Source organism: Sander lucioperca, chromosome 22 (genome assembly GCF_008315115.2).
Source record: "Sander lucioperca isolate FBNREF2018 chromosome 22, SLUC_FBN_1.2, whole genome shotgun sequence".
NCBI lineage: Eukaryota > Metazoa > Chordata > Actinopteri > Perciformes > Percidae > Sander > Sander lucioperca.
Window position 1 is genome coordinate 26069446 of NC_050194.1, and position 11585 is coordinate 26081030.

The following is an 11585-nucleotide window of genomic DNA, read 5'->3' on the forward strand; positions in this document are numbered from 1 at the left end:
AAGGCTGTATTCACTTTCTCAACAGGTTGGAGAAATGGCCTCAGATGACATAACCGTTGCTGCCCTGGGTCAACCTTTCACCCTGGGAATGCTCTATGATGCTCGGAGAGATCGACTGATCCCAGGTAAGTGTTGACTACATTCTTATTAAAAATATTTCTAAATATATTTGACTGTGTACTTAAAGGAACTCTGAAATCATTTCATTAAGTGGTAACACTATTTTAACCTCACCTCTTTAATATTCATATGCACTATTCAAATAATTAGCAAATGCTTTGTAATTCTACAATGTACAATAGTTGTGACCATTTATTAGGTAAATATTTTAGGTATGCAGGATAAAATGTTGGTGTATTATCCTGCGATGAAAATGGAAAATGTAATTATAATTACTGTTGCAGAATTTTAGCCCAAAATGATATCTGTGGAGCCGTTTTTACAATAACCTGGACTAGGGTTGCCCCATTTTCTCATACTGCACTGTAACTGTTATTCTTGTATTTTATACATCTCTTATTCTATATTTGCTGTTTTTATATTTTAACCTGTTTTTAACTGTTCTTTAATGTTTAGTATAAAGCACATTCAGTTGCCTTGGTGCTGAAATGTTCTGTACAAGTAACGCTGCCTTGCCTATGAAACCCGACTCTGGTCCAAATTAGTTTTTAGTGAGATTAGCAGAGAAGAAAACATAGTTGACACGGCCCCTTAACTCAAAATATGTGGCAGTTTCATGGAATGGCTGAAAATTCTGTGACGGGCCCACGGATGCGATGCCTATGTAAGTCAATGACAGGCATCATCCGTGGTCTACGCACAGATTCCCTGATCACAGCACCTTTCTTTCTGCCAGTCGGGCTGCAGCAGAGAAGCTGTATAGCTTTGCTATTATTGGTATTTTTAGCCCAATAACCGCTAATAAATAATATAATTTAATCAACATTTATTCACCAGATCTTATCATGGTTCATTTGTATTTCTTTTAATGTTATTATTTCGGTCTATTTCGGCCAGGGAAGCTGGATTGCTTTGTTGTTTATTGATATTTTTACCTATTTTAACTATAACGCTACATCTATCAACATTTATTAAGCTGTTATCATAGTATACATTTCTTTATTTTAATAATATTATTTCGGTCTTATTACCGGTGAAATATTACAGTATGCTGTAAGACAGAACACGATATGATCCAAGCTGGGTGCATGCAAAGCCGATATCCCACAATGCAATGCAGGCATTCATTTCAGAGAATCAGACAGCGATCAGCGGATCTTTAAGGCCAGTATCACTTCAGTGTACATATATTTAGTCAGCGGTTTTGTGGGGATGGGGAACACACTGGTGTCATCAGATTTTAAAAATCTAATCGTTGAATAGGTGAAAATAGCTCTTTACCATATTTGACAGTGCTTACAGTGGGTAAACTTTGGTGACCATATCTACATGAGAGCTGAGGTCCAGAGCTTTCTATAACAGCTGGTCCTATGTGTGTAGCTCCTTCTGTTGCTAAATGACAAGCCTTCAAAGATGGACTGGGTTCAAGGTTCAGAGGTCAATATTTCAAAGCAGGAGCAATGTATCCTCTTCAGACTGACATATGTTACTGTCCAGGTTGAGAAGTTTCCAACAATGTCTTTGTTATAGTCCTACGACAACGTTTTAATTTTTACATATCATGGAGACCATGTTACAGCTGATACTTTATTTTATTGTCTCCAGAGGGATATCTGCCTTGAGTTCAAATGCTTCACACATAACACTTGACATATTGTTTTATCATACAGCTGACATTTACTTACAATAAAAAAACATAAACAAAGTGATATGCAGCCAGACTGAAGCACATCATCCGCCACAATCTATTGCTCATCTTTCACAAACAGTGACAAGACCTACACACAACCCTATATACATTATATCATGAAGCTATTCCACAACCAGCCTTAAGCAGCATTATTTAAAGTTTTAATTGAGTTAGGTCCAAATTAGGACTATAGTTTAGAAATATTTAGTTTGCATTGAGATGTCAGTAGAGGATAAGAGCTACTTGGCAGGGAGAATAAAGGTCAGACCATATTCTCTGTGCTTGCCTGGAGAGACTGGTTTCTATTCCTCTCCAAAACCTTCATGACAGTCACCTGACAACCAAACTTTAAATGAGATGTTTTTAGATATTGTCATGCTTTCTGACATATGAATATGCTCTGTAATGCAGCCTTGTATAACAAAAACCCTCTGATTCACCGTGAGTGTCTGCTCTAAATGATAACACACACTTTGAACACGGGCCTTCCAGCCAGGTGTTGTCCACATGAACACCAAGGAGCCTATAGGAGCAGAGCCGATAGATTGGTTCATCATTTATGACCTCTGATCAGGGGCGCAACTACCCAGTGTCAGAGGGTTATGCAGCAACAATTTTGGCGCCACCCCCCACAAAAAAGAAATAAAGAAGTGTGCCGGACATCATCATGTATGGGCTTTAAATAATAAAGGTTTATTTTAAAGTATATCAGCCACTGTAGGCCTACCATAATTAATTAATGCTATGGTATATATGTACATATACAGTCATGTGAAAACATTAGGACACCCATGCTAAAGTTGACTAAAAAGAGAAATAAAAAAATCATCTTTTTGAAATTGATCTTAATGCCTTAATTAAAAAAAATAGGAAAAATCCAATCTTTAAAGACACCAATTTTGTTTGTAAATGAATAATGTATCGTAAATAAATAAATGTTCTTCCTCAAAATACAGGGGAATAAGTAAGTAGACCCCTATGTTAAATTCCCATAGAGGCAGGCAGATTTTTATTTTTAAAGGCCAGTTATTTCATGGATCCAGGATACTATGCATCCTGATAAAGTTCCCTTGGCCTTTGGAATTAAAATAGCCCCACATCATCACATACCCTTCACCGAAGGTATCAGAAATGATTTAGGAATGCACAAAAGCAGCTTGATATAAAAAAGATTTTTAAAATCTTTTTTAATTTTTTATTTTTATTACCATTGCTTTGGCGCCCCCATGGTGCTGCGCCCCTATGCGCCGCATATAGCACATACCCACTTTTTGTGCCACTGCCTCCGATACCCTCTGACCCATGTCACAACCAACTCCTCAGTTTGTGAAAAAAATGCCAAAACACATTTTTTATATGTACACATACCCAAACAAAGCTATATACATCTCTGTGGACAAAAACCTCAGCAACAATCTGCTTAACCTTTTAATTTCCTGAAAATAATTCTTAAAACTTGTCCCTTCTTAATTTTGAAGGCTAGGATGGTTACAACTGTAACCACAGTGATTGATAGGAGGATCATCTTCTGAATATAATAATTAATATGTATATAATATGTACCATTAATTGATATTTTAAAAAAGTCAGTTATTTGCTCATTATGTGTTTCTCTGTTCTGTGCACCATCCAATATTACCAGTTTCATATTATGGAATCTGTTCTGTATGTCTGAATGATAAATGGTGGTAATAAAAAAATGTAACTAAAAAAAAAGTCATTCATTTAAAACAACTAATAATGCAGTGTGATGTTAAATCAAACTAAGTCCTGTTATGGTTTTGGGATATTTCTGTTACCAGTTTGTTCTTTTCTGTTGTCTTTATTGTTTATTTGTGGCTCTCTGAGCCCCGGCTAGCTAGCAACCTCCCTGAGCCCCAGCTAGCTAGCAACCCCCCTGATTCCCTGCTAGTTAGCATCTCCCCTGAATCCAGGCTTGCTAGCAGCCTTCCTAGTGTCCCCGAGCTTCCTAGTGTCCCCGAGCTTCCTAGTGTCCCCGAGCTTCCTGGTGTCCCCGAGCTCCTTAGTGTCCCCAAGCTGCCCAGTGTCCCAGCACTGCCCAGCTTCCCCGAGATTCCTAGTGTCCCCGAGCTTCCTAGTGTCCCCGAGCTCCTTAGTGTCCCCAAGCTGCCCAGTGTCCCAGCACTGCCCAGCTTCCCCGAGCTTCCTAGTGTCCCCGAGCTTCCTAGTATCCCCGACCTCCCTAGGGTCCCCAAGCTGCCCAGTGTCCCAGCACTGCCCAGCTTCCCCGAGCTTCCTAGTGTCCCCAAGCTTCCTAGTGTCCCCAAGCTGCCCAGTGTCCCAGCACTGCCCAGCTTCCCCGAGCTTCCTAGTGTCCCCGAGCTTCCTAGTGTCCCCGAGCTTCCTAGTATCCCCGAGCTTCCTAGTATCCCCGAGCTGCCCAGTGTCCCAGCACTGCCCAGCTTCCCCGAGCTTCCTAGTGTCCCCGAACTCCCTAGAGTCCCGAGTTCCCTAGTGTCCCAGCACTGTCCAGCTTCCCCGAGCTCCCTAGTGTCCCCGAGCTCCCTAGTGTCCCCGAGCTTTTCCTAGATTTTCCTAGAGTCCCAGAGTTTCCTAGAGTCCCCGAGTTTCCTAGAGTCCCCGAGTTTCCTAGTGTCCCAAGGCTAGCAGCAGCCTCCCTGAATCCGAGCTAGCTAACAACCCACCTAAGCCTAGGTTAGCTAGCAGCCTCCCTAGTTCCTGGCTGGTGTCCAGCCCCCATGAACTGGCTATAGCCGCCCCTGAGACCGCCCCTGAGACTTTGCCGGTCCCCGGCACCCCTGTGACCGCCCCTGAGACCGCCCTTGAGGCCACCCCTAGGACTTTGCCTTTGTTCTGCCCCCCTGAGACTCTGCCCGTGGTGGTCAAGCCGACTCCTGCCCCTCGTGTCCTGTCGGCGGTCAGACCCACTCCTGCCCCTCGTGTCCTGTCGGCGGTCAGGCCGACTCCTGCCCCTCGTGTCCTGTCGGCGGTCAGACCCACTCCTGCCCCTCGTGTCCTGTCTGCGGTCAGACCCACTCCTGCCCCTCGTGTCCGGTTGGCACCCCAGTCAACCTCTGTCCCGGTTGCCTGGCCACCTGACTCCAGCCCAGCTGACCTGTCGCATGACCCCGGCCCAGCTGACCCGTCGCCTGACCCCGGCCCAGCTGACCCGTCGCCTGGCCCCGGCCCAGCTGACCCGTTGCCTGGTCCCGGCCCAACTGCCCCTTCACCTGCGCAGCCTCCCAAGGGGCTCCGCCTTGGCCGACCTGCAAGGCCCCCGGAGGGGCGCTGCCCTCGACGTCCTGCCTGGCTGCCTGAGTGCCCTCGACGTCCAGTACGGTCTCCTGAGGGATTCTGCCTTCATCGCAGGCCGCCAGAGGGATTCTGCCTTCGTCGCAGGCCGCCAGAGGGATTCTGCCTTCGTCGCCGGTGGCCAGAAGGTTTCTGCCTCCGTCGCAGGCCGCCAGAGGGATTCCGCCTTCGTCGCCGGTGGCCAGAAGGTTTCCGCCTCCGTCGCAGGCCGCCAGAGGGATTCTGCCTTCGTCGCCGGTGGCCAGAGGGATTCTGCCTTCGTCGCAGGCCGCCTGAGGGTTTCTGCCTTCGTTGCGGCTCTCAGTCCCCTGTTGCCGAGGTCTCCCTGTGCTCTGTTCCCTGTGTCCCAGTGACTCTGTTCCCTGTGCCCCAGTGACTCTGTTCCCTGTGCCCCAGTGACGCTCCGTTCCCCCCGAGTGGCCCCGCTCTGTGTTTCCCCCCGAGTGGCCCCGCTCTGTGTTTCCCCCCGAGTGGCCCCGCTTTGTGTTTCCCCGTGAGCCGTCCCGCTCTGTTTCCCCCAAGACTCTCTGTTCCCTGTCCCGAGTGGCCCCGCTCTGTTTCCCCCGAGACTCTCTGTTCCCTGTCCCGACCGGCCCTCTGTTTCCCCCAGGCCTCACCGGCCCTCTGTTTCACCCAGGCCTCACCGGCCCTCTGTTTCCTTTGCCCTAGTGACTCTCTGTTCCCTGTGCCACAGTGAAGCTCTGCTCCCTGTGCCCCAGTGACCCTCTGCCTCCCCCGACTTTAGTCGCCCTTTTTGGGTTGTTTTTTGTTATGGCCGTCTGGTATCCGCCCTTGAGGGGGGGGCTCTGTTATGGTTTTGGGATATTTCTGTTACCAGTTTGTTCTTTTCTGTTGTCTTTATTGTTTATTTGTGCATTTTCCCTGTGTTGTATATTTATTCTGTTACCTGTTTTGATATTTCTTTTGCCTTGTTTGTAGATTTCTATATGTATCTTGTTTTGTATATTTCTGTTGTGTGTATTTGTATTGTGTAGTTTGTGTACCCTGTTGACTGTTCTGTTCTCTGTGTATATTTCTGTTTCCTGTTTTATTTTGATAGTCTATTTTCTGTCCTGTCATGTCTAGTTTTACTTTTTGCCTTTGTTGATTGTCCTGCCCCGCCTTGATGTGTTTCACCTGTCGTGTCACCTGTTCCTCATTTGTTCATTACCTCTTGTATTTAACCCCTGTGTTCCCTTTGTCTCTTGTCAGATCGTTTTGTATTCCCCCGTGTCAGTGTGTGTGTGTCTTCGTCAGTCTCTCCTTTTTCTCCCCGGTATTAGTTTTTGCCTGCAGCTCACAGGACTCCTTGTTTGTTTTTTGTTTTTTGAGGAAATAAACCTTTGAGTTTCAACGCTGCTCCTGCCTGCCTCTCTCTCTCTGCGTTTGGGTCCACTATTCCTCACTCTTCATAACAAGTCCCACACATACATATGCTCATGTTTTCTTTCCCTTTAGTCTTTGCTATTAACATTCATCAACTACAAAATTAGAAAATTGCGTTTTTAAATAACGATGCATGGAAAATAAGATTTAAAAAAATGCTTCTCTTTGTAAGTTATTTTTTTGTTTTTCACAACAAAACAACTCAAAACAAATGCAAATAAGTCAAACATAAGCATAAAACACTGTTTTTATTATTGGTATATTTATGCAAATTCTCACGTAGGCTACAACTACAGCGTGCAGCTAGCTTACCCAGACACAGAGCGTTATAAACGTTATAACGTATATGCATAACTTACTGGAACTAAACAGAGCAACATGCTGTTGTTGTCGACAAAACCACTGGTCACATATATGTACATTGAAGTGATACTGGCGTTAAAGATCCGCTGATCGCTGTCTGATTTTCTGATATGAATGCCCACATTGCATTGTGGGAAATCGGCTTTGCGTGCGCCCAGCTCGGATCATGTCGTGTTCTGTCTTAATAGCAAAGCTATACAGCTTCTCTGCTGCAGCACGACTGGCAGAAAGAAACGTGCTGGGATCAGGGAATCTGTGCGTAGGCATCACATCCGTGGGCCTGCCATGGAATTGTCAACAATTCTGTGAAACTGACACAGATTTTGAGTTAAGGGGCAGTGTTCATTTCACAGAATTCTGTGAGACCAGATTGGAGACAATGCGCTTACCGTAAACGTCAGCACGTCAACCAACATACAGAGGGGAGTATTTTTCTCTGTTCAGTCGCAGAGTGTAATTGCACACGCTGTCCTCTGATAGGTCTCGGCCATCATCAAAATAATTTTGCTACTTTATCAGATGACTGATGTTTTTCAATTTCTATAGGTTTGACATTGTGGGATGAGAAAACTCTACAAGGCAAGATAACTGAAAGCTCTCAGTGCACCAGTAACTCTCTTATTTCTACATCTGACTCCACTGAATCCAAGTGCTCTCTGCTGGATGTTGAAGCTTCTCTGAAGGCCAGTGTCCTGGGTGGACTGATTGAATTTGGAGGATCTGCCAAGTATCTGAATGATAAGAAGAAATTCCACAATCAGAGCAGAGTGACGTGTCAGTACAAAACTACCACCAACTTCAAGCAGTTAATGATTGAACAACTAACCATGGACCCCCAACAGATGGATGTCATTAAGAAGAGCTCAGCAACACATGTAGTCACAGGCATCCTTTATGGGGCAAATGCTTTCTTTGTGTTTGACAGTGAGAAGGTAGAGGCCAGCAGTGTTCAGGACATCCAGGTCAGCATGCACGCTGCGATAAATGTATTATTTGTTAAAGCTGAGGCGAAAGCTAAGGTACAGCTGACTGATGAACAAAAAACCCTGACTAAGAAATTATCCTGCAAATTCTACGGAGACTTCATTCTTGATAGCAACCCTGCAACATTTGAAGATGCAGTGAAGGCCTACGAACAACTGCCACATCTACTGGGAGAAAAAGGAGAGAAGGCTGTTCCAGTGAAGGTCTGGCTGATGCCGCTGAAGAATTTCCACTCCGAAGGTGTTGAGCTGACGGGAGAGATCAACGACAGTCTAGCGAGTAAGGCGCAGTATAGCCTAGACGATTTAAAGGAAAAAGAAATAAGATGCAACGATTCTATTGAAGACAAAGTGGTGGGGCAGTTTCCACAGATTCGAGAGGAGTTGAGCACTTTCCAAAAATTGTGTGGTAGTTATGCATCTAAACTCCAGCAGGCCTTGGCGAAGAAACTTCCCTCCATCCGTGAAGGTAAAGAAGATGAGAGCTCTCTGAACAAACTCTTTGAAGACAGAGACAAGTCACCATTCAGTCAGGAAAAACTAACCAAGTGGCTGGATCGTAAAGAGAGAGAAATCAACGTCATCAGATCCTGTGTAGATACCATGGAGGGAACAAAGATCGTCCCAAATCAGTCAGAGCTGGACAGACAGGTTCTTGCTCCAGGTGTAGAAGACGTTCTGTGCTTTGTTTTCACTTCAGTGGAAAAGGGTGATACCGACCTTGATGTGATGGCCGACCACTTGGGTGTTCAAAAATTAGGAAGTACCAATGAAGATCCATGGTACTACTCAAATGAAGTTTTCACCAAAATGAGAGAAAAAGCCAAAGCTTTCCATGACCTTGCCAAAGCACTGAAGACCAACAGTCGATTCCGTTTCCTCATAGCAGCCATTGCAAACAAGAAACACACAGGAGCAGCCATCTACCATTACAAGAATGGCATTCTGGTCACTGAAGATTTTTTAAAGCCTGTCCTCCCTCCTGTGGAGACCATCACAGACAGAAGAGATCTGATCTGGTGTAAGTCTGTTTCCATGTTTTTTGATTTTAAAAAAACATGCTGTACTAATAACTCTCCTCCAGAAACCTGATTGATCATCAGAATAACTGATAACACATTTTGTTTTGGTCTCTCCATCAGATGCCTGTGATCTCAACCTGGACCCAAACACTGCAAACTACAACCTCATTCTGTCTGAAGGAAACAAGAAGGCAACACGTGGAGCATGGCAGAAATATCCTGATCACCCAGAGAGGTTTACACAAATACAGCAGGTGTTGTGCAAAGAGAGCTTATCTGGGCAACATTACTGGGAGGTAAAGTGGAGTCAGAATCCCGAAAATTGTGTTAGTATTGCTGTTGCATACAGGGAAATGGATAGAAAATCAGCCAATATAAAGAGCCAGTTTGGACATAATGCCGTATCGTGGGCTTTCGAAAACTATCAAGATAACAAAAACGCTCACATACTTTTTGCATTGAAAAATAGTCAGAATGTTCTGAAGACTCCTTTTCCCTCTGATGGCTGTAGCAGAGTTGGGGTGTATCTGGACTGGCCTGCTGGCACTCTGTCCTTCTACAGAGTCTCCTCTAACACACTGAGGCACCTCTACACCTTTCACACCACATTCACTGAGCCTGTTTACCCAGGACTCTTGGTCTGTTATGACCAAAACTATGCGTACCTGTGTCCACTAGAATAGGAGTAATGACAAATACTTGTTAGATTCTTGGTCTGTAAGTAGCAATACAATGTATTCCATCCAAGAGGGTGTGTAATGTTATCAGTTCATGTTGTTTTGATGCACAGCCTTTATTGTAAAACTGGCTTGTACTTCACAAATTTATAATTAGTTCAAACTTTTATTGCTTTCTTCTTGATACTTAAAGATACAGAGCATATATGGATACTCAATTGCTCTGTCAACACTAGTATGTTGAAATATAACTCATAGTTAACTCATTGTTTAATTAAGGATTTTGTTCCTCTTCTTCTTTTATTAGATTGTTCTCAGAATAGAAGTCCTTTTTCTGTTAAGGACACGTCTGTACCTCAACCTCGACTTTGGGTTCAGTCATTGACTACTGTATTGAGGAGAGAGTTGATGTTAGATGTTAAGTACATTGCTGATGTTTATAGAGTTGAATAAATGTATTTTCCTGTTAATCAGTTGATGTTGATTTGATGCACAGCCTTCTTCTTAAACTGGTTAGTGCTTCACAATCAGTTTAAACTTTGATTGTTTGGTACATCACAGATAATTCTTTTTATTTGATCTTTTTATTCTACTTCCTGATACTTAAAGATAAAGAGCTTATATTGATACACAATTGCTTTTGTCAACACGTGTATGTTGAAATATAACTCATAACTGATGTAAAAGAAAATCTATTAACTTGTTTTGTTGAAATTATCATGTTGGTGATGGGATATCAATTACCTAAAGTGCTTATTGTTTAATTTAGCATTTTGTTCATTTTCTTCTTCATGTAATATTTCTTTTAAATACTTTTCTTTTCAGAATACAAGAGGAATCATTTAGTTTTTCTGATAAGTCTGTACCTTAGCATTGACTTTGGGTTTAATTAATGACTACTGTTTCAAAGGAATTTTTACGATGGATGTTAAGCACGTTATTGTTGATTATAGAGTAGAATAAATGTATTTTTCTGTTAATCAGTTGATATTGATTCGATGCACAGCCTTCTTCTTAAACTAGTCTGTGCTCCACAAGGGTTAGGGTTAGCAATGTAAACTTTCATTGGTACATCCAGATAATTCTTTTTATTGTAACTTTGTATTCTACTTGCTGATACATAAAGAAACGGCTAATATTGATACACAATTGCTTTTTCAACCCAATGAAAAAAAAGTCATATAAAAGAAATGGGGGAGTCACTGTTAACACCATTTTGTTGCAAACCCTGCTGATGTTTACAGAGCTGAAGAAATGTCAGATTCCTGTGACACTGCAACACCTGTTGGATATGTTTACTCTCTTCTTGAGCAGAATATTCAATAAAGTGGAGACCTGACTTCACCACTGTCTGCTACTTTATTTCTTTTAGATTAAAAAGTTGACTGTACTAAAGATTATAACCTTTATTGTTCATGACACACACATGTTTTAATGCAAAGAACCCTACAATGATAGAACATAAATCATCAGATGACTTTATATAACATTTTATCTTCACAGTATCATAAGAACACAGATTAAAGTAATATTTGCTAAGATCCCACATTGACTTTAACAGGATGGCTGCTGTCATCAATTGCTGAATTCATTCAACAGTTTGGGAAACCATCTTCTGTTAAGTTCGTAGTGGAATCTTGTTAGCTTAACGTCCTAATGCTAGCACTGATTCTCATTACATGTTACTTTTTGTTCATATTTTGTCAACACCTGCATACTGTATTATTATATCATTACTACGGAATATGAGCTGCAGCTAACAAGAAACATTTGTCGACCGTTATGAGCTGCTTGTACAATCGACCCATGTGGTCGTTTCCTAGGTGAGGACAGACTGACTTTTCTCCGCCTTTCCTCTTTTCGGTAACACTTTATGGTAATGGTCCATGAATTATCATAAAGGCATTGATTAATTCATGTAGCCTAGTACTTCATGTAGAAGAATGAATAGTATCTCATGCATGAGTTGATGTAAGAACAATACATTAACTAATGAAACAACTGAAGTATTTCAATTGTCACGTTTGTGAGTGTTCCGTATATGTTCTAT

At 42.8% G+C, this 11585-nt stretch overlaps 1 protein-coding gene across 3 annotated transcripts in view; it reads left to right on the plus strand.

Annotated features, from left to right (window-relative positions):
• The window catches only part of LOC116061069 (stonustoxin subunit beta-like), a 71018-nt gene extending 61446 nt beyond the window's left edge, over positions 1–9572 (plus strand). For 2 of the 3 annotated variants that reach the window (XM_035997424.1, XM_035997425.1), the window contains exons 3-4: positions 7400–8857; positions 8979–9572. In XM_035997424.1, the coding sequence (XP_035853317.1) occupies positions 7400–8857; positions 8979–9541 (2021 nt within the window). In that variant the 3' untranslated portion in view covers positions 9542–9572. Of the gene's footprint in view, positions 1–25; positions 126–7399; positions 8858–8978 lie in introns of all 3 variants that reach the window. The other variant, XM_031314950.2, reaches the window with a different exon arrangement.
• Positions 9573–11585: the final 2013 nt, after the last annotated feature.